Here is a 24,020-nt window from a genome sequence, read left to right on the forward strand (position 1 = left end):
ATGTCTACGGCTTTTTAAAAAAATTTCCTAGGTTAAGTAGCCAGTATTCCTGGGGTTCTTTGTGGGTATATATTTAATTCTGGAGGTAATTTTTTCACCAGGTGAGGACTGCGCAGATGGTCTCTTTCCCTGAGTCAGCCGTGACGCTTTGTGCTTTCCAGGCTCATCTTTAAATTCTGCAGCTGAGTGAATGTGTGAGGTGCTGCTGGGAAGTGCCTTTTATTCTTGGTGGCGATGATTGCTCGCTCGCTCTCCCCTATCTTCCATTTATCTTGATAGGAGATTATCAGTTTTATTCTTTTCAAAGAGCCAAACTTTTGGTGGCATCTTTCCTTGAAACTTTAAACTTTTATCTTAAAATAAAATCAAGTGTGAAATAAATTCACTTTTATCTTGAAATAAGTTCAAACTTATAGAGAAGTTGCAAGAGCAGTGCAGGTGATTCCTATATGCCCTTTGCTAAATCTTGTCCAACCTACAAAATCCTTTAAGGGATTTTTCTAGGGATTGTGTTTATATTAATTTGTGGGAACTGATGTCTTTACTGTGTTGAATCTTCTAGATCATGGACTTGGTATGTGTAAGATAAATTCTAACCGAAATAAGCAGGTGACGAGAGGCAACAAAGGGCCAGGCAGTTTATTTGAGCGCAATCCTGGGCGAGGTTCACCAGTCTGAAACACAGGCTGGAGAAGTCGTGCGCAACCAGATAGGCAGGGAGTTTTTAAAGAAGGTAGGGGGAGGCAGAGCTTAGATTTACAGCGGTGCAAGGATTGGATAGCCCAAGGCACATTTTTCAGGTTGGGAGGGGGCAGCCGGGGAATTTGGCACGTCATCAGTGCCCAACATGCTCACTCCTCCCTCCGGTGCCTCCAACCTTACAGTATGTCTCTCCGTTTATTAAGATATATTTTGATCCTGTTTAGCATTTTGTAGATTTCAGCATGTGAGTCGTGTACCTGTTAGATTTGTTCTTAAGTATGTGTTTATTTTAGTGACTGACTGGTATGGTATTTTAAGTTTTGGTTTCTGTATGTTTGTTGCTAGTATATAGAACTGTAATTGATTTTGTGTGCTTGTCATTTATCCTGCAGCCTTGCTGAAGTCTTTTTTTTTTTTTTTGGTTTATTGATCTAACTCATCTAAAACTATTCATAGGTTTCTTTTTTGAAATCTTTCTTTTGTTGGGTTGGTTAATACAAACAATTCTGTCAGATCCATAAGCAGGGCCTGGAGATGTACTTTTGAGAGTCCTTATCATTTTTGAGATAGTAGAAGCCACAGGCAGGATGATCTTCCTGAAAATGGCAAGAGGCATGTGGTGTAGGCCTATGAAAATGAAGGGGAGGGGACCCGGGGGAAAGGCAGTGCCGAGAGGATGAGCATCCATCCTTCTAGGCTGGGGCTCAGGGAGGGAGAGTGAAGTCGGGGCAGAAGATGACCTTTATCCTTATGGGGAACATGGGTCATTTGAGTGGAGGAGGTGACTGGGAGACAGATGAGGACTGAAAAAATGGGAGGTCGATTATGCTTTGGTGGAGGTCTTCCGGAAGGAGTAGAAGAAAATGAGTAATCATGCATTTGTATTGGGCCCACATAACTGTACTGCTGTTTGTCCATCGGCGGGAGAGCCTGCACGGTCACAGAGCTGGCCCTGGACAGTGCGTGTGGGATGTGGTGGCCGCTGGGCCTCAAGGGCAGAGCTGCAGCACAGGCCTTCTGAGGGGTGCTGCTCTTAAGTCCAGGGGTGGGGGTGCAGGAAAGAGTGGGGCTGGGCCCTCCATGAAACGCCCCTCCTGCAATGTGTGGGCCTTCTCTGCACGGTACAGCTAGGGACTGCAGCAGTCCCTGCCCTCTGAGGATGGCTGAAGGCCAAGCCAGAAATTGAACTGCGGTCCAGCTTGACAGGTTCAAGCCTTGCTCTTCACATGTGGGCTGGGAAAAGTACTAGGACAGGGATGCATGGTCCAAATAAAGATAGACCCTGATTTCCAGTCTTTAAGTGGATAGATGCCTGGTCCCAGCATCCTAAGGGAATCCACTGGGGAGGGTCACTGGGATTGAGAAGACTGGGAGTCTGTGTCTATGCAAGTAACGGAACACTCAGAGTTGCTGAGAACCCTGAGGAAGTGGGATGGGTGCCAGTGGGCACACAGCTGCAGCGACACGGGGAGCTTTGTGTTAATAGTGTAGGTTTAAAAGGGCATCATGTGCTTTAGAAGTGGTACTCAGTCATACTGTCAAGTAGTTGCCAAGAATTATGGGCTTCTAATGTCACCAGTCTCTTCATAACAATGAATACAGTGTTAATTATTTTTGGTCTTTCATAGGATTTTGCTTTTACCAAATGGAACATAGCCAAATTTTAGGTTTTATTTGTAATATATTCCTTTTCTTAAGGAAAATATTAAGAATAAACTTGAAAATGTAGAATGTTAGCAGCAAAAACACCCATGTTTTGGGGACAAAAAACAGCTCAATAAAATACACTGGCTGAGTATATAGTCTTTATCTTAATCAGTTGTGATCATGCGGACAAAGCAAACTGAACCATCTTGGCAGGCGTTCCTCCGTCTGCGTGATAATGATCAGTGTGCGCTTGTGGAATGAGAGTCACCTGAGGTCTGGGCCTCGCTTCCTGTCAGCAGGTGTCTGCTAGCCCAAGAGATTGTCATGGAAATTAGAAACTGCACCTTACAGATCAAATTGTACATTTAGCAACTTAGATTGATCTTACTTTCTTCTTTCTTACAAATTTTCAGTTTTGAATATTTGCTGCTTTTTCATTTACTAAAAGCTAGGCATTATAAGCTTTGGTATTACATTGTTAGATGATGGGTCAATGAGTAGAAGATACATAAAGTTACTTGTTTAATTACAAGAGGACAATGTTGGCAAATATTGCAGTAAGCGTAGATAGCAAATAATATTAATGGGTTGTAAATATTTCTATGTATTTCTATTTGTAGAGTCTGTTTGTAGTAAGGCTTCTTTTAAGATTATTCTTAATTTCAGGGACTGAGTCCGCTTTAGTTTCTTCATGGTTTATGAACTGCTTCCTCATTTTTATAATTTGGCAAAAATTCCAGCTCTGACGCAGTCAAAAGACTTTCCTGTGATCTGCCTAACCCTAGGGATGCCCTGCATGAAAGTCGCTGCAGCTTTCTCCACGCGTGTGCTTCTCTGGTGGTTGGGCAGGAGTGCCTTTCTCAGGAGGCTGACGTTTCAGTCATCACAGATCACTTCGTCCCTGTGGAGGTGGAGCCTCCCGAGTGGCGTTCCCACCTGAAGGGAGGGAGGACCCCTGTGCTGGGACTGCGGCCGGTTCCCAGTGGCCTCTGTGCCTTCAGGGTGCAGGAGCGTGGGACAGGGCCCGTGTCTTCTGAGAAGACATGAGTCCTGTGTCGCTTTTGGCTTGGTGACCAAAGGTACCCGTTGAATGTGATTGTCTACTTTTTTTTTTTTTTTGAAGGAGGCTCTCTCTATTTGGGGAGTTAATTATGGCTAATTAAAATTTTATAAGACTGGATCTTTGTATATAAAGATGCTTTATTTAATGTTGGGGTACTACTTTGGTTATACAGGCATTTGTGAAAGCTAATCCTAAAATGTTTTAAGAAAAGGTGTAATTCATGCAGTATTGGATTTGATTCTGATTTGACTTGACAATGGAAGGTGATTTATACATAAATGGGAAAGTGTCCTCTGAATAATCAATCATTTAGGAAATACTTAGCGTGCACAGAAATGTTACTTAGGTAAAGCTCCCGGTTGTTTTCTTCCAAGGACTTCTCTTCTCCCTCTCAGTTATCAGTATTTGCCAATATTTTTTACTCATATTACTTTGCCCTCTAAAATTGTCCATAATTTTATTTTCCCCTATGCTCTACGACTCATCAAGGCTTATACATCCTTTTTTGGTTACAAGTATTTTAATTTTTATGGAGTTCATACCCTTTACTCTCAGCATGAAAGTCCCTTGTCTTCCCTTTGTGGTCGTGTTTTCTGTCTGCCTGACCCAGTGGCTCTGCAGGAGCCGCGCAGTCACCTAACTTGTGAAGTAATGTGTGATGCAACTTCCTGACTGCTGCTGGATTTTGTCCTTACACAGGAAATAATTAGTAATAGTGCTTTGATTGTTAATAGTTATTAGTTGCAAAGTGTTATGAATAGTTCAGGTACATCTTGGAAGTCTAGGACTCAGTCTTTTCTGTATAGGCTTAAGGAGAAAGAAGAAACTGTTGGATATCTGTTTTAGCCCTTAGTTTACGGACTATAAAGCTTTGCATGTGAGTGACGGTAGCTTCCTGTGCTGCTGACAGTGCTCTTGGTGTCGAGGCTTTTATTGTAGCTGATGTCACAGTGTTCATGTGATGTTCACAGTGGCTTTGCATTTTGCACAGCCTCTTGCCTGTGGTGAAATAAGCTGATACCAGCGTAAACTGCAAAGTCCACATTTCTTAAATTTTACATAAGTTTTTGCAAACACTTGGCTTTGCCTGTCTTCTCTTTTATCTTAGATTTATCTGTCTTTTGTACATTAACCCATCGGATTAGGTAATTATATGTTTCAGAATAAAATTCATATCTGAATATATTATTGGAGGATTTTGGCTCTATTTGAAATACACGTATGAAGCCTGTATCTTATGTCTTGTACCTGTCCCCGGTATGTCTTGTGTATGCCAGCCCTTGCTGATAACTCTCTATGTTTATGGGAATATTCTAGATGTTTGTCCAACATGGCAGCCACTAGCCAAGGTGGCTGTTGAGGCCTTAAAGTGTGGCCAGATGTGCTTGAGGAACTGGAGTTTTATTTCCCTCTATTTAAATTCACAGGAAAGTAGTGCCCTGTGGCCAGAAAAGGTGTGCACACGTGTGCCTGAGTTGGTGTGGCAAGGTGGAGGCACCTTGAACACACACTGAGAGGCGGCGTCTGAGAGCAGAGCTCCAGGCCGGTTTGCTCTGGGCAGGCGTTGTGCAGAGGCCTTATGGCATGCTGCCTGTCAGCTCCTTGGTGCGTCTACAAATGGGGAGGCAAAACGTATACCTAGGAATTTCCCAGAAATTCCGGCGTTTTTTCCCATTGAGTCTTGTTGCCTGCTCGTGAATTGTTTCATTTCTTTTCATCATCTGCTGAGTGGCTGCTGTGCCCAGTCCTCGGCTGAGGACAGGCCATCTGTGAAGAGTAGCAGCAGCCAGCCTGACTGCTCAGTGTAGTAGGAAGAGGGCAGGGTGGATGTGGGAGTTGGGGTCTGAGCTCCAGTTTCAGCTCTGCCACTAACAGTTACTCCGTCTTCCATAAGTCACTACCTTTCTGGCCTCCAGTTTTCTCCCAGGTGAAATGCAGGAGCTTGGCATCTGGTATCATGTATTTGCAGGTATCTGAGACTGTAATTAAACCTAAAGTTTAAGAAAGAATCCCCTCATAGCTTGCGTGACGTGACTCTGTAACTGTGGTGCCCCTGTAGGGTTTCTGTGTACCAGGAGCGCCTGCCGAGCTAGGTTAGCGGTTGGTAGTTCAGAGCTGCTGCTGGGAGGAGCGTGGGAGGAGGGCACATCGCTGTCTTTCTGCTTGGCCGGCCACAGGGAGGCACATCTGGATGGGTGTAGAAAGGCCAGCTGGGCTGGAGGGCAGGAATCCTTGTGAGGGTATTCAGGCCATACAGTAAGAGCAATATGACGGTGAGAAATGGCCATTTGAAACTCACTGTATTTTATTTGAGGCCTTATTTAATTTGTTTTATTCAAACATGAACAAGGTCAATTACCAACATTTTACTGAAATCTATTGGGATCTGGACACGCGCGCTTGATGTGGGGGATGCCCTCTGTTCTGCTTAGCTGAGCTGGTGGCAGGTCGCGCCCAGACCCCTCTGCTCCTGCAGTCAGGTCTCTGTCCACTGCAGATTCAGGCTGCGGGGCACTTCCAGAGCTGCTGCTTGGCCGCACCCTCGCCAGCCCCATCAAGGAACAGCTCCTCTAGATAACAGTGTTCGCGTCCAGCAGATGACGAGGCTGAAGAGCACCTAGGCAGATGCTCAGTTGGGTGTGCTCATTTCATTGTAAACACACATATACCTTCCCTCATAGGGGATGTCCCCGAGGGTGAATTATAAAACAGCTCAGCTGAGCTCTTAATGCATCTAGAGTGATTTCTAAAGAATGACATGAGTGTAATTGGAGTAAAGGATGGTGCCCCACCATGGAAGACAGGTAGTGATTTTGAGGTACACGTCCTGATATGTCAACCTTGTTTTATAATCATACCTTCTAAGACACTGTCATTGTCATGCAAAATTTCATGTTAAATTTTTAGCTTACTTGGTTGCAAAGGGCAGTTGAGATTTTCTGCCTTGGACTGCGGGCTTGCTGTTCTAGCCTTAACTACATTGGAAGATGAGGTTTACCAGCTTCCCTTAGTAAACCATTCTGAGCCTTTCTCTCCATTTTAGAAATCTGAATTAAACCAAGTGGTTAATACTGATGTTTAAGTTCATGATTATTTTGTGCTTAATAGAGGTGAATTTGATACCTTTTCATTGTTTTCTGAAGTATTCTGAGAAAAGCTCTGTCCCATTGGACACTTCTCACTCTCCCCAGAGTAGTGGTTTGAGTGTCCAGGAAAGGGGAGCATTTGTGCTCCTGGAAACCTGACAGTGTTGGAGCAGCAGTAGATTTAGAGTTAAACTGTTTATTGCGTAGATGAAGATAGCTATATGAAAATACAGTCAAGCTTTTATTATCATTAGAATATCCCATTAAACAAACATTAGTATCCTCTCTAAATATGGAACTAAGCCATAAATCTTAATTTTATGTTAATGCTCTCAGAAAAGTCAGCTTTTAAGAGGAAAAAAGTGATTACCTCAGAAGAGAGGGGGTCATCTCTGGATTAATTGATGTCTAAGGACCTTTATCATCAAATCACTGAGTGATGTATTGATTACTACCAATAATATATGGTGAGCCTTTTCTTGGCATAGAAAACATTGATTGCTTCAGAATGTCAGTGGTTTTATTTTGCTAGTAAGAGAGTCTAAACAGGGAAGAAATTTCCCTGAGATTCTAGAAGTCTTTATATACTCATACAAGTCCTTTTTCCAGTGTTTTCTTTTCAATGAAAATCAATATAACTGGTTTATTTTAAGAAAACCTCTGCAGGTTATCATTAGATACACTGTTGGTGTCTGATAAATACAAAAACAATCAGTATTGGCTCCAAATATGTAGACTTCACTTTAAAACTTTTTAAAAACCATATGCAACATGTATCTTCTGTTCTGTGCAGTTGCTGTGATTGGCTGGTGAATATTTGTCAAAGAAAGAGGGAACTGAAGGCGCGCACAGTGTGGCTCGGACATCCCGAAAAGTGTGAAGAAAAACATCCCAGAAATTCTATAAAAAATCAAAAATACAATACATTTACCTTTATACCTGGGGTAAGACTATTAAATTCTTGAAAATAGGTTGCATGTCATAGAGATTGCTAGCTTCCTTTGTTTCATTGTTTTTGTTTTTTACTTTTTTCCCATGTTAATTGTGTCATATCCAAATCAGTGTCCTTTTGCTTTTGGACTATCCATGTTTCAAATAATTGTTAAATAATTCATAAGCATTTTTAGTGCATACATCATATAGTTCAACTCAGGAACATTTATAGTTTGATTAGTGCCTTCAGTTCTAGATAAACATTTATATTGTAAAAATAATCAGATAAAGCTAAATAAAATTAGAAAATAAGTCATAAATTTGTTTGGTTGGGAATTTGGAGGGAAAGATGGAATGTAATCCTTAAAGCCTGCCAAGGGACTTCTCAATGAAAGTAAAATAATTTTTTATACAAACATGACTCAGTAACAAAATGTCTATAAGCATTGATAGATACCTTTGTATTTCACATTATAAATTTCAGGCTTTGTTACATTGTTATGTCATTAGTTATCTTCAGTTAGGTATTATGCTAAATTTAAATACTGAAGGTTAAGTAACTGTCTTTTTTGTTGCTAGTGATCTTTCTGGTTTAAATTACAAAACTGAGTGTATATGTATTTAGAATAGTTGAATAATTCTTGCTTTTGTTCCTCATTTCCTATTTTAGTAGACCAACCTATTTATCTTTCTAAAAGCAAAAGGAAGCTAGTACTGATTATATTTCTGTATTAGAGTTTGGGTATGTTATAGGTATTATTAACTCATGTTACTTTGTAAGTAAGTCTCTTGATTATGTGAAATGAGGGCTGCTTTATCGTTCATGTTTTCATTTAAATAATCATACTGACTTTATATTGGGTACTGATTATTCCCGCCACCTGTCCCCAACCATCCCAACAGTTGGCAAATGCTTCATATCTAATAATACTGTCTTGTTAAACACACAAAAACTAAAGCCTCCATAATTAAAAGACTGATCTTTTGTCAGGACAATAAAATGTAAACTGTCTTTTGGACAGGTAAATATTCTTATCTTTCTTGAATGAAGCTACTGTTTCTCTCTAGGTTTAAATTACTAAATACTCATAGATTGATTAAGCATTGTACATTTCCCTTAAGGTCATTCAGTTCATTCAGTAGACAATGAAGTATTGATTGGTTTAAAGCCAACAGTGCAGCTTAACTTTGAAATCACTCAGGCTGCAAGGTTGGCTGTGTCTTGAAAACACCTGTTGTTGTGTCTGTACAACTATTACCGTGTGAATGCTTTTTTTTTCTTAGATTGTCTCTTAAATTAGTCTTTTCATCTAAAATGTAGTATTTTAGAAACATTTGGTAATTGCACAGTAGGAATTCTATGCCATTTTTAGCACAAATGGCAATTTCTGAATTGCTAATAGATATAATTTATACTAACTGAGATTTTAAAGAAATCACTGAGGAAAAAGAGCTTTCTTTCCTGCTGAGATTAATTTATGAAATGACTCAAAACATTTTTAGACAGCAATTGAATATGAGTATAAACGTGTTAGAAATGTAACTGGTTTTTCGGTCACAAATACAACTGATGATATAGATAACTTCATTATGTAAAAAATTTTATGAAAACTTCATTATGTAAATCAACAGTAAGTACTTAACCCATTCCTCTGCTCTTGTTAAAAGACAGCATCCAAGGAGGTTTTGATTTGCAAGTTACAAGTTTGTAAGTTTCATTATAATTGTCATGAATTATTCTTATCTGTAAACATGAATTTTGTTCCATTCTTATTGCAGTTTAAATCTAATAATTTAAGAATTTGTAACTAGAAGTCTGTTAATACGCTGTATCTTGGGTTTTCTTCCTTAAAGATAATTCTCTTTGAATCAACAAAGAGAACCAAAAAATTGGAGGATTTGTGTTCCTAGAATTTTATTAAATTATATTATTTCATGTTTTAAAATACTGTTGAAGATCATCCTCCAAGAGTCTATAAAGAATATATAGGTAGCTATCTTCCTGAAAATTGGCCTATAATTTATATACTTTCATAGTTTATAGTTGCTTACACTTTGAGGGAAGCACAATACTTAAAGACAGTCACGCAGATTGTGAAATCACACCTGTATGTGTTTTGTGCATTCACTCAGTCTTTGTAAAGCTATCCTGATGTCCAGATTCAGGAAATGTGGCTATCATACTTTATTTTGTACATTCCGTAAGTACAAGGTGAGCACAGCTCTTCCACGATAAGACTTTCTGAGTCATTGTTAAGACACGTGCATGTGTTTGCAGAGCTGTTGGCTTTGGGAAGGCTTTTGCTCTCATATGTCTGGTGTGCACGTAAGGATTTAATAGAAGGTAAGTGTGGATGGATAACTGGAAGTTTGCATGCAGTAAAATCAGTCACTTTTAGAGGACATTTAACATAGCTGAAAGTACTAATTTTTTTCTCAGTTTGTTTTAAACACAATTTGAGGGCAGCCTTACCTCTTTTTATATGTTAGTGAGTTTTTGGAAAGCCGTATCAAAAATATTAAACTTGGTGTGACTCAATGTATATTCTCATTGTTAATTGAAAACATAGATATTGTGCTGATTTTAATTATTTAACTGAGGTAAAGATTTTCCTTGGAGAGATTGTGTTAATTTTTTCTTTTCCTTTTTAGGTTTTATATGAACAATTCAAGTTTTTCTTGAATCTCTATTTTCTGGTAGTATCCTGCTCACAGTTTGTACCAGCATTGAAAATAGGCTATCTCTACACCTACTGGGCTCCTCTGGTAAAAGAAAAGATTTTTGAAATTAAGTTAAGTTATTAAATATTTAGAATATAGTTTTTATGGTTAAGAGATAAATTAATCACATTAAAAAAAATTTGGTATTGATGCTGTGTGTCATTGAACTGTTAAAAGCTTTTGTAGAGCTGTTACTTGGTGCAGCACTGAGGGATGTACAGGCAGTGCACTGCCTGTGGGTCTCGGCTGCAGAAGCTCGGGCACCTGTCCTGGGCGGGCTCTGCTGGGGCTGCTGTGCTAGCCAGGGTGGCAGGTGTGTCTCCCAGCCCACCTCCCATCCACTGCCGATGGAGCTGTGTGCATGATGGTGTGGGGTCTGCCAGTGACTCTGGACATCCTGACAGATGGGTACTTTTTACCCTTGGGCTGAGTATGAAAATTTTGAAGTGTCTCAGTGAAGTCCAGATGATTTCTGATTGATAGCTCAATGTATAAAATTTTTAAAAGGCAAATGATACTTGTTATCATCAAATACTTCCATTTCAAACATATGTTGTCTTGATAGTTTTGTGCTTTTTGGTTTTATGATGGTTTTCATTAATTTTCAGCTTATACAGACCAGACGTATGTGTTCTTCCTTTCACCTAGAAAAATGTACTGCTTTCTCCTGTTTGCTCCCTTTTGGGCAGGTTAGCAGTGTAATCTGGGCAAAGAAGCACAGAGTGAAATTATTCCTTTAGTGAAAGAGCAGTGCAGGGCACAGGCTTCCCACCCAGCACGGCCTTCAGAGCTGGGAACGTGAGCTGGGTGCTCTTGGGTTATCTCTTCTGGGTTGTGCAGCCCACCAGACAGACTGCCTTCCCAGGTGCAGCAGGCAGACTAGGAGGAGATGGGAATCCAGCTTACAGGGCAGCTTGGGCCAGTCCCACTTGCCCCCATTCACAGAGCTTGGAGTAGTATGGATTTGAGCAGTAAACATGACCTCCTGTAGAACAGGAATACAAGATGAGTGAATACATACTTTTCCACTTATTTGAGTGGCAAGGGAAGGAGACGGTGATGCTGAGAATGTACAGCTGTGTGGCACTCTCCCACTGTTAGTGGAGCTGTATAGCCTTTCTGGAGGGTAGTTGGGTAATACATGTCAAAGACCTTAAAAATGGATTGAGCATTTTTATTTTAGGAATTTATCCTGTAGATGTAATAATGACCGGTCAAAGTCTAAAGATAACCCATTCCTCTGCTCTTGTTAAAAGACAGCATCCAATTACTTTTGGTGCCAAATTATTTAAAAGTCAAATATCTAATAATGGATTGCTTAACTATGGTATATGCCATATGTACATTAAAATGCTGTGCAGCTTTAAAAATAATGCTTAGGAAAAGTATTTAATAATATTAAAGACATATATTAGAATGAAAAAAGTAGGTTAAAATATGTACGGAACTAAATGCACAAGTCTTTTACGAGCCAGTTTTGAGATCTATGTGCAGCAGTAGTCTAAGCAGTAAGACAGACAGTTTGCTCTCCTGATACAGCTTGTGTTCTGGGGAGAAGCACTTCACATCAATCTGCAGTGCCTGGTAGCTCGGTAAGGCTGAGAAGAAGAAAATACAAAAAGAGGGTAGGGAGTGATGGGTTGTTCTAATAGGGTGGTCAAGGAAGCCCCCTTTGAGTGGTGGCATTTGAATGATACCAAATGACAGTATGGGTGGGTAGGCTGTGCACAGAACAGGGAAAAGAGTGCAGGCAGAGGGAAGAGTAGTTGCAAAAGGGGCCGCAGGCTGCAGGAGTGAAAAGTTGTGGGGGCTGTGTTTGGAAAGGAGGGAGGGGGTGCTGAGGTCAGCCCTCTAGGCTCTCAGGTTCCATCCTGCATGGCAAGGGAGCTGTGCGTCTGCACATGTCACTCAAAGGAGGACTCTGAAGTGTGTGCCACAGTCTAAAAGCTGGTGTTAGAGCCAAGGAACCACAGGGGGGAACAGGAGTGACTTTTTCTTCTTCCTTTTCTCTCATTTTCTTCCCACTGGAGAAATTTCCATTCTGAACTGAGGTGAAATTGCTGGGTATTGCTTGATAATCTCACTGCTCATGTTTGTATCATTAAAACAGTACAGTATTGTTCTGCATGCTCTCTACGCTTTAGATAAATCTTATCCTTTTGTAACATTCTTTTCTGGTTTAACTGGTTCATAAAATCGGTAATGTCAGCCAGTTGTATGTATCGACTCAGTTCATGCTTTTCTCACTTCTCTAAAGTATTCCACCGTGTGAGTGTATCGTTACCCTCCCGGGAAAGGAAACTTTTAGGTTCTCTCTGATTTTTCTCAGTCACACACTTTGCTGTAAGGATCAGTCTGGCTGTACACTGTTCTTTATGCGTGCTTGCCAGGAATTCTGTAGGCTTTGTGCACCCTCAGCCTAAAATATCTAATAATGGATATTTTTATTACCATTAAAATACCCTCAGCATCTCATTGGAAAAGTACTGTTACTTGTCCATTTTCTAATAAAAGCACCTAGCATTACAATGATTTTAGAACATAGAGAAAAACTTTATCATACTAAAAACACAAACCACATTTATAGCTACATGTTTTTATTTCTAGCACTTTTTTCTATTTCCTAGCTTTATCACTTGATATTATTTACCACTTAAATATTTTTTCTGTCTTGGGTAAAAATTTATTTTAACTTAAACAGTGATAGCCTGAAAATACAAATTCTTAAAGATCTGAAGTAAAATGTATTTGTTTGTATTATGCTTTAGCCTTTTGTCCTTACTTTGATATAACTAGCTTTTTGCCAAAGAAAGTGTTCTTTTTGGATGGATTCTTAATGAAGAATGTACTTTTCTTAACTGTTCACAAAACGGATCATGTTGACCAGCCCTGGTGTGAGCACACGCAATGCGTGGGCCCTGCCCCCCGTTTCCATGTGGACACTCATTTCCATCTCTGGTTGAGTTTTAAGTCTTTTAATAATTGAATTTTCAGCCTCAGATTTTTTGAAGTACCTGATCATTTTTTTTTTTTTAACATGTGAGAATCAACTTTATTGTATTTAAAATCCACCCTTTCTTGTGAGTTTCTGCTCTGGAGGTGTGGCTGGGGTATGGGAAGGGAAAGCAAATCAGTCACTTGGAATGCCACTGTCCAGAGATGCCCTTGTCAGCACGAGCTCTGTGGCCTAGGCAGGACTGCTGTCCTCAGGTCCGTAAATTAGAGCCAGGGGCACACGCCTTACACAATTCTTGTGAATTTTAAAAGGTAACTCATTTAAAATACATAGGAAGTATCTGACATTTAATAATCCCTCAAAGGTAAGCTGATATTATATCAATGGAATTCTTTCTCTTTTTACAAAAATATGTACTGTTTCTCACTTACGCCACATGGCTCCTGGGTTATCTGGAGAAATAGGAGAAAATAATTCTACTGTGTGATACAAGGTTCAGTCAAGGGCTCTGAACAGTCCATGTGACATTGTACCATCCAGTCTAACAGGCTCATGCGCAAATACTATTGTTTGCAGGTGACAGTATTGCACTGAGACTCTCTCGTGTTCAGTTTTGGTTTTTCTAGGTAGCAGTGTTGTGGCTGAAGTCCCTGGCCTGGTTGGTGCTGGGGTCACGAGAAGGCCCAGATGCTCCCGCAGGAGACTTGCTTATCCAAACCCTCCATGAACTACCATCTGTTAGGATCCAGCTAAGACCTCGGAAGATCTAAACTTGAAATAAAGGCCCATTTGTCGCAGATGCTTATAGCTAAGAAGGAAATGGTGGCGTCCACTCTGCCTTTCCTTCCATATGCCTCTTGATCCTAGGCCAGCTGTTGGGTGTTTTCTCTGGATGGTGGCACCTCTTGACTGTTGCTCGTTCTACACATGTTAAGAATTCAAACTAATCTTAAATTTGAAATGTGGTCTAGAGCAGCTTAAAGATGCCAGCAGTCCTGGCCTGTGGCCAGCGCTGTTTCTTCCTAAGAGTGTTTCGTGTCTGCTTGAGAAGTTGGGGCCTCGTCAGTGCCTCTTCTCTAACATCACCGTATTAGAAATGGGGCTTGTTTTTCCTCCTTGAGGTCCTGGAAGCACTAGAAACTAGTGCGTTTGTGTGTTTTATAATCACTAAAGAGTTTAGAGTTAACCTTTGCTGTCCTTAAGCCATAGGTTTAAAGGTGAAAATTAGATTGACCTGGAGAGTTTAAATAACATGTACTCTTTGGGACCTGTTCCCTGGAGATGAGGGGTAAAGGTGCACCTTTAGGTGGGGCCCAAGCAGGTCTGTGTTGCAGAAAACCTGCCAGTTGATTATGACATGCTTACCTGATTAAAGACAGTGTAAAAATACTGTCTTCAGTTTATAGGTAACATGTCTGACAGTCCAGTCTCTCAAGGTGAGTCAGTCACAAATAAAATAGTAAGAATTTACACATTGGGAACATGAGTCTGTGACAGTAAATACGTCCCTTCATGAGAATGGCTGCATAGAACTGTAGTTGCTGGATTTGTAGGTGTATATTTTTCACATTACTTGAAATTGAGTTGTGACGTACTGTTTGTGTATATTTAAATGGGATTGTCTTCCTACCCAAGACTATTACTAAAATAGTAATGATGTATCTTAAAACCAACAGTGTCTTGAAATTGAGCAAATATAGTATTTCATCATAAGAGTATTTCAGTTCATACCATGAATTTCTTAATTTGTGGACATTCAGCTTATTTCCAGTTTTTCATATTTGATGCTGAGATCTTTGATTTTTTCTTTAGGATAAGTTTCTAGAAGTGAAACTGCTTGGTTAAAAAAATGTATGTTAACTTTAAGGCTTTTGATAATGCTAAATTTCTTAAAACTTTTTTTTTGTATCAGCTCCTTTGGATTTTCATTATTTTTTTCTTTGTCTTACATTTGTTAACTCTAGTTGTAATAAGATGATTAATTTACATTCAGCGTAAGACTACTTGTGTGCCCTCAACTAGTAGGTTCTTGATGGCCACTTTATTTTATTGTTGCTTTGTCATGACAAGTTACTACCTTTCGAGAAGCTGGCTGTAAGTGCCTAAAGCATATACTTCCTTCTAGTCCAGAGATGTTCAGTTACAAAACAGAACTCTCTCTTGTTCTTAAAATTTTATACTTTGCACAGGTAGTCAGTGGTCAAAGACTGGGTGCTTTTCCCTGGAGATCAGAAACAGGACAAAAGACAAGGCTGTCTGCTCTCATTGCTTCTGTCCAATGTGGTCCTGAAGGTAAAATGGATCAGGCAGTTAGGCAACAAAAAGGAAGGAAGAACAACTGCCTGTATGTATTCACAGATGGCATGATCTTGAACGTAGGAAAATCTAAGGAATACACACACAAATATTGGAACTCACAAATGAGTTAGTAAGGTTGTAGGGTACTAGATAAATATGTAAAAATCATTTATATTTCTATATACTAGCAATGATTGTCTGAAAATGAAATTAGGATAACAGTTCTGTTTATAATAACATCAAAAAGAAAAAAATAGGATAGATTTAGCTAAATCTAAATTTAGATTTAGTTTTCAAGATTGCATACTGAAAACTAAAATATTTTGTAAAAAAAAATTGAAGAAGCTCTAAATAGAAGGTCATCCCATGTTCAAGAATTGAAAGACTTATTGTTACAGCATACTCTCCAAATTGATCTACAGATTCAATACAATACCATCCTTATCAAAACCCCAGCTGGCTTTTTTTGATACAGAAATTAATATGAAAATGCTAGGGACCCACAGTAGCCAATACAACCAACCGGGAAAAGCAGATCAAAGTTGGAGGACACATACGTTACCATTTCAAAACTAATTACAAAGCTATTGTAATCAAGATAGTACAGTACTGGCAGAAGGATAGATGTATAGATCAAGGGTTACAACAGAAAGTTCAGAAATAAACCTGTCCATGTATGACACACTGACTTTCGTCAGGGGACCAGGACACTTCAGTGGAGAAAGAATAGTTGCAACAAATGATACTGAGACAACTGCACAGCCATGTGCAAGAGGTGCAGCTGGGCCCCTGCCTCCTGTTAAAGACAGGAAGGAGCTCAACATGGACCATAGACCTAAAAATATGACTTCTAGAAGAAAACAGTGGTAAATCTTTGTGAACTTAGACACACCAAGCCCAAGTGACAAAAGGAAAAAATCAAGTAAATTGGGCTTCATTAAAATTAAAAAACTTTTGTTCATCAAAGGACACCATCAAGAAAGGAAAATGATAACTCAGAATGGAAGGGGTACTTGCAACATTTTATCTGACAAGGTATTTATAACCAGAATAATATAAAGAACTCCTACAACTTAACAGTTGAAAGATAACCCAGTTAAAACGTGGGTGTAGGATCTGAATAAACATTTCTGAATAAACATTTCTCCAAAGAACATATACAGATGGCCAGTAAGGAATGTAAAGTGGGGTAGCCACTTTGGAAAACAGTTTGGTGGTTTATCAAAACACTGAACAGTTACCGTAGTACCCAAAACAGGCCAGTCCACAGAGATGGAAGGCAGATGGGTGGCGGCGTGGGGCTGGGAGCAGGAGAGACTGGGCAATGACTGGTGTTGGGTGTGGGGTTTCTTTTTGAGATTATGAAAATACTCCAAAACTAGATGGTAGTAATGGTGGCATACTTTCAAAGGGTTAATTTTGTGGCATTTGAATTATATCTTTACAAAACTTTAAAAAGTGTGCCAAAGGACCTACATGAGGGTCCAAATGCCTGTCAGCATTACCTTTAGTGAGGGCTGTGGCAGCTGCGTGGCTCACACTGTGACCCCTTCCTCTTAGCGAATGGGGCACGTCACAAATTGTGACTGCTTTTTCCAGGAATGATGTTCTTGATTCCGAGAGTGACTTTGGAGTCCTTCTCAAAATAGTGCTTTCTGCAGCCACTGGAAGTACATTGGCAAAGATGAGACGGCTGTGTCCTGGACTACTGGCTACGTTTGCTGCCAGAGAGCAAGGAGTCACTGAGTAGGCAATGAGCCTAGAGTTCTGTCTGTTCTTAAGGCTGCCCTCGCCCAGAGGAGATGGGCAGTGGGACCTGGTGGAGGATTCGGGCGCTGGATGCTGGGGCCCATCCCTGAGGAGGACTTTGCCACATGTTGTCAGACTTATATTGTAGAAGGCACATTGGTAAGTGTGGAAGGCTGATTTTGAGAGCACGAGGCTGGAGGTGGAGACAAGGTGTCTGGAGTTTTTTTTTTTGAGAAGGGGCTGAGCCAGGCCCATGTGGCCACAGGGCATAGTCCAGCCTCCAGATGCTTTTGGGGAGTATGGTACAGAAGTAAGGGGTGATGAACTGGGGGCCAGGAAGGTGTCAGAGTATTTATAGGTGATGGCTGTACCATGAAAGGCAAGAGTGGTGGCTGATTTCTGAGTGAGAGATGGGCCACGTGGACATGGTGGAGCCCCTGCCCAGCATTCCATCGTGACTGCATAAGGAGGCGTGCATTTCAGTAAAATAAGAAATATGCTCCAGTAACCCACTTAGCTCAGCCTTTTGGTTATACAGAAAAACTTTAATAAAAGATTATTGTCCTTCCAGTGGGAATTCATCCCACATGTCTTCTTCATAAAGTGGACCAGAGCCTACTGAAAGAGCTCTGTTTAGTTATAGGAGATGCATTTGAATATTCATAGAAAATATATATGTAGCCTTTAAGGAGATGGAAGTTAGCCACGTGTTATGGTGTGACAGATTTCACAATGGATTAAAGGTATATACAAGTTTTATTTGGATACCATCAAATTAACCTATTCAGGTTTTTATTGAGAAAAGAGAGGAGAAGCCCTGTGTGCTCACATGTGGCTGCGTGGCTCTGTGCGGCCCTGCGCAGTGCGAGAAACCGGTCAGTGTGAGTATCAGTGGTGGTCTGGCTCCTACATGCCTTCATTCGATCAGGAACGTGGAAATGCGGAAATCAAAATGTTTGTCCTTCAGTCTCTGTTAATTTTAAATTTGAATGCCTGAGTGTTCTAAATAGAATTCATGGGCTTATTGAAGATTATTGATTTCTTTTGGGTCACTAAGTATTTTCTGATGTTCAGCTTGAAGTGTATATTATGATGTGAATTAAATAAATTTTCCTGGGTATAGTAAGAGGGAGAAGTGTTTACTATGTATGATATTCCTTCTATAGTGTTTCATTGTTACTTTTGGTCTTTTTTCTTTTTTTCATTTATTTTGTTTTAGAAGTACAGTAGTACAGTTGACCTATGAACAACATGGGTTTGAACTGCGTGGGTCCAGTTAACATGCAAATTTATATATATATATATATATATAGGAAAATTTTTAGAAGAACTGTGTGAATTTGAAAAATCATGTTCTTTTCCTTAGCCTGCTTTTTTATAAGAATACAGCACATAATGTACAAGGCGTGTCAGTCGACTTTATGTCACTGGTAAGGCTTCTAGTCAACAGTAGTCTATTGGTGGTTAAGTTGTAGGGAGTTAAAGGTACACTCAGACTTCTGCTGCTCCGGGTTGGTGCCCTGACCCTGTGTTGTTCAAGGGTCAGCTGTAATATTAATAGAGGGAGGAAATATAAAAGTCAAACAGTAAAAGAATTTCCCCTTACTTTTTGTGAAAATCCAGATTTTTCAGATACCCTATTCTGTTTTGTAGGGATTCGTCTTGGCTGTTACTATCACAAGGGAAGCAATTGATGAATTTCGGCGTTTTCAGCGAGACAAGGAAGTGAATTCACACCTGTACAGCAGGCTCACAGTAAGAGGTCAGCAGGGCACTTTGATCCAGTTCATCACTTATTTAGTATGGTCATCATTTTAGAATTGACATAAATGAAAGAAAACATGTCTTAATTCTGTTACTGAAAATAATATATGATTGTATATGGAACCTCTAGTTAATTTTCTTATAATAATACACTTATGAATTCAGTGTAGATTTTTATTCGTCAAGGTAGATGCTTGGATGTGCATGTGTATATGTGTATATAAATATGTACACACATATATATTAACAATTAAATAACGTGCTCTGTTACAGTTTTTTACACTGCTTATTTATTTAGACACATGTGAAAACCATTTGGTGTATACACATTTTCTGTGAAGCATAGTATCCCCTTATCTCACATCTCTCTACCCTTAAACTATACTTAAGTAGAAGGACTTTGAGCACCTAAAATAAATGCCATGATCCAAAATGGTAACTGATAATATGCCTATTTCTCCTTAACCTCCATTCGGGGATTTAACATGTGCTTAATGTATGTTTTTAAAGAGCGTGTAAGGATTTTCTGTAGATTTCCTAGTAGAAAAGAAGTAGTGTGTTAGGCAGAGACTAGAGGAAGAAGCCCTTACACATTGGCATATGACAGTAGAAAAAGGACTGTGCAACTTTGTGAGGAAAGATGTGAAAAAACTAAATTGAGTGCTCATAATGACCTCAAAGTCTTTAAAAATGAAGAAGTTTAGAGTGGGTGTATCTGTTTACATATGGATATTTGTCCAGGGAATTATTTGAAATAATCTTATCCAAAACACACACACACACACACACACACACACACACATATATATCTTATTGGGGTATGTTTCACATAAAACTCATCCATTTAAAGTATACAGTTCAGTGGTTCTTGGTATATTCAGAGTTATGAAACCACCACCACCATCAAACTTTGGAACATGTTTAACTTTTTGGAAAGAAACTGAATGTAACAGTAGTCCTTCTTTCCTATTCTTGCCCCTTTCCTGCCCTCCCCCAGTCCCAGGAACCATTCAGCTGCTTTCTGTGTCTGTGGGTTTGCCCCTTTGGGACATGTCATATAAAAGGAATCACGCAATGCATGGTTTTGTCACTAGCTTCTTTCACTTGGCATGATGTTTTCAAGGGTCATCAGGTTGTAGGTGTGGAGTTGTGTATTAGTACTTTATTTCTTTTTGTTGGCTAATAATATCCCACTGTGTGGTGATCCATTCATCAGTGGATGGATATTGCGTTGTTTCCACTTTTAAGCTATTGTAAATGATGCTGCTGTGAACATTTGTGTACAAGTTTTTGTGTGAACATTGTTTTCATTCCGTTCGTATATATACCTAGTGTGAAATTGCTGGGATATATGATAACTCTATGTTTTTGATGAATTGTCAAACTATTTTCATAGCTGGCTGCACCATTTTACATTCTTAACCAGCAGTGTATGAGGGCTCCAGCTTCTCCACATGTTCACCAGCACTTGTACTGTCCATTATTTGGATTATAGCCATCCTAGTGGGAGTGAAGTAGTATCTCACTATGATTTTGACCATTTGTTAATCTTTGGAGAAATGTTTCCTCAGATTCTTTGCCTACATTTTAACTAGGTTGTTTGTTTTTTAATTGCTGAGTTTTTAAGAGTTGTTTGTATATTCTAGATTTAAGTCCCTTGTCAGATATTTGATTTGGAAAAATCTTGTTTCATTCTATGGGTTGTATTTTCTCTTGTTGATGGATGTGTCCTCTGATGCACAAAAGTCTTTAATTTTGATAAAGTCTGGCTCGTCTGTTTTTTCTTTTGTTGCTTAATGCTTTTGGGTTGTGTCTAAGAAACAGTTTGCCAACCCATGGCTGCAGAGATTTATTTCTAGAGTTTCTTCTAGGAGGTTTATAGTTTAGCTCTTACAGTAAGGTCTGCAATCTATTTTCATCTCGTATTTTCTATATGGTGTGTGATATGGGTCCACATTATTTTGCAGGTGATTGTCCCCATGTTTGTTGAAAAGACTGTTCTTTGTCTATTGAATTGTAAAATTAATTACTAAAAAGCTTTGACGCTAATAAAGTAGCAGCATGGTACAGGAAAGTATGTTGTAGAAAAGAAGATAGGCTTTAGCTTTGGGAAAAGAATCCCTAGAATGGGCAGGTAAATTAAGTATAACCTCAGTTTGTCTGCTTTAGAATATAGTGTAGATCCTGTCTTATTTTTTAAATTATTTTAATTGTAGTGTTTGAGCTGAACAGAGATTAGTTTCTGTGTATTAACTGTATCACTCAATAAATAGATGATGTTTGGTGTCTGTGGGAATGGCAGAGCTGGCTGCTGCATGTGCCCCTCCTTCCACAGAAACACGGACAAATCCAGCAGAACTGACTTCATCAGAACTCTGGAGGTAGTCAGGGTCATGGCACCAAGTGATGGATGAATCCAGGAGCAAATAATCGGAAGATAGTAGGAGAGCTTTTTGGTGTTTGCACTTGCCCTTGCTGCACCCCTCCCGTTATGGCACCCATCTTGAAGACAGTGAATTGAAGTAATTTCCTGAGTTGCCAGATGATAATGCTCAGTATGTCCAATTTTCCACAAAAAAATTATGACACGTGCAAAGAAACAAAGTACGTGGCCCATTCACAGAAGAACTTAACAAAAACTGCCTGTGAGGAAGCTCAGACATTGAACTTACTAGAGAAAGACTAAATTGACTGCCTTAAATTTGCTCAAGGGGCTAAAGGAAATAATGGACAAATTGCTAAAATGGAGAATGGTATATTAACAAATGGAGTATCAATAAAAGTATAAAATTATTTTAAAAAATAGAAGCAAAATTCTGGAGCTAAGAAGTACAATAAGTGAAAAACTCCCTAAAGTGTTTTAGTAGCAGATTTTGAGCAGGCAGAAGAAAGAATCCATAAGCTTGAAACTAGGTGACTTGAAATCATCCAGTGTCAGGAGAAGAAGGAAGATATGTGGATCCTAAGGAACTCTTGGGGTCGCATCAGTTGTGCTGATGGGCACCTCATGGAGATCTTAGAGCAGGAGAACAGAGGACAGAGAGAATGTTGGAAGGAGGAATGACCATTAACTCTACAGACTTGACAAAAGACGAGGATCTGCACATTCAGGAAGCTCAGTGAACCCTTGGAAGGATGAGTGCAGAGAGACCCACACCGAGATGCACTGTGATCCAACTGGAAACTCGGGGGCTGAGAGCGCCCTGAGAGCGAGAGGGAGAAGCGGCTCCTCAGACACAAGGGGTCTCCACTGATGGTGAGAGACAAGAACATTTCCATCCGAAACTGTGCAAGTCAGGAGGAAGTGGGTGACATTTTTTAAATGGTAAAAGAAAAAACTGCCGACCGAAAGTTTTATATCCAGTAAAACTGTCATTCAGAACTGAGGGAGAAATCAAGGCCTTCCCAGGTGAGCTTAGAATTGGAAACAAGGACTCGCGCAAATACGCGTACACCTATGTGTGCAGCACTAGTCACGCTCTCCAGACGGTGGCATCCCAAACGTCCGTCGGTGGGTGGGTGGGTGGGTAAGTCAGTCATGCTGATTTCACATGTGGAGTATTACTCAAACCATAGAAATTAATGAAATTATGGTGCGTGACACACCATGGCTGAACCTTGACAATATTATGCTGTGTGAAAGCAACCAGGCACTGTTGTGCCATCACATATTGTGTGATTTCATTTCTGTAAAATGTGCAGAATAAGGAAAGTGATAGTTACAGCCTGGGGCAGTAGGGACTGGGCAGCAGCTGCTTAAACGGTGTGAAGTTCCTTTTTGAGGTGATGAAATGTTTTGGAACTTTATATAGAGGTGGTTGCACAACATTCTGAATGTGCTACATGCCACTTGAGTTATTAGTCACTTGACAGTGGCTGATTTTATGTTATGTCAGTTTCACCTAAAAGTAATACAAAATGTTGAGGAAGACAGACTAATATTATGTTTTTTATATTTCTGTAATATTAAACTCAAAATGCTTTAAAAATAATTTTTAGTAGATTTATGTGGAGATCTACATTTTTAAAGAAAATTGGTCATCATTGCTGGTGATCTGTGAAATGAACATTTTACATCAGATAATGATAATGACAGCTGCTATTTTTTTACTTCCTTGTGTGTCAGATATATTCATAATATTCATTTGCAAAAGTACCATCCAGGTAAGTTGGTATTATTTCCAGTTTGCAGATGAGAAACCCGAGGCTCATGCTGAATAATTTGCCCTAAGCCACCATAGTTTTTGGTAGAATTCACACTGGAAGCTGGACCATTCTGACTTCTAACCCAGCATTCTTTCAGCTGTGATGTGTTGTTTTGTGGCTGCTTATTCTGATGCAAATGATATAAGAAAACTCTAGAAGATAAAAAAATGCATGTTTATACTTCCTGTTGAGTATAGTTTAAAATTTATTTTCTTGTCAAGAATATTTGCTGCTCATCTCCTTAACTTGTTATGTATCATAGTTATTTATCTGTTCCTTGAATGGCATTGACAGCTACTTATGTGATTTACTGTTGTTTGTTATATTTACAACATTTGAACTTTTTCCATTTGGGGTTCTCAAGCACATTCTTGAAAACACACTAGAAAAATGTTCTCTGTTACTTCTTTCCTTTGAGAAGGAAAGCCACTTGTACTTCTGAGTGTGCTAGTATGTGGAAGGTGCTTTGTTTGGAAGCAGAGGATGTTTTTCACTGGTGTACGGTTTCAGTGGGCATTGGGTGATTCATCGCTAGGTTTTTGTTTATTGCCTGAGAGGCTGCTTTCCTTGCGTGGGAATTTTCCAGAAATTTCTGTGGCGCTACTTTCTTTCCTTTCTCTTCACAGTGAGTGCTTTCATTACTCATCATGATCTCATGGGTAGCATCCAGGGCAGGGGCACGGAGGAGAGAATGAGATCGGATTTCCTGCGTGTTGGCAGCTGTGTAAAAACTCCTGATGAAGAGGACGTTGAACTGCAGGCCCGTTTGGCTGTCAGGTCCTCGCATCGGTGCTCTTCCCCCTGGTGCTGGGGGAGGCGTATGAGTTGCACGCCTGGGTTGTAGTCATCCTTTGGCTGGTTCATGGTTCCCTTCCGCAGAGACGACATCCCCGCT

At 39.8% G+C, this 24,020-nt stretch overlaps 1 protein-coding gene across 8 annotated transcripts in view; it reads left to right on the top strand.

The window, feature by feature from the left end:
• The window catches only part of ATP9B (ATPase phospholipid transporting 9B (putative)), a 220,758-nt gene that overhangs the window by 17,733 nt on the left and 179,005 nt on the right, over positions 1 to 24,020 (top strand). For all 8 annotated transcript variants that reach the window (XR_008998392.1, XM_057504303.1, XM_057504304.1 and 5 more), the window contains exons 3-5: positions 7,292 to 7,442; positions 10,084 to 10,197; positions 18,809 to 18,917. Coding sequence is in view for 7 of the 8 variants with exons in the window: in XM_057504303.1 (XP_057360286.1) it covers positions 7,292 to 7,442; positions 10,084 to 10,197; positions 18,809 to 18,917 (374 nt within the window). In the remaining variant the exon portion in view is untranslated. The remainder of the gene's footprint in view (positions 1 to 7,291; positions 7,443 to 10,083; positions 10,198 to 18,808; positions 18,918 to 24,020) is intronic.

Source organism: Manis pentadactyla, chromosome 6, assembly GCF_030020395.1.
Source record: "Manis pentadactyla isolate mManPen7 chromosome 6, mManPen7.hap1, whole genome shotgun sequence".
NCBI lineage: Eukaryota > Metazoa > Chordata > Mammalia > Pholidota > Manidae > Manis > Manis pentadactyla.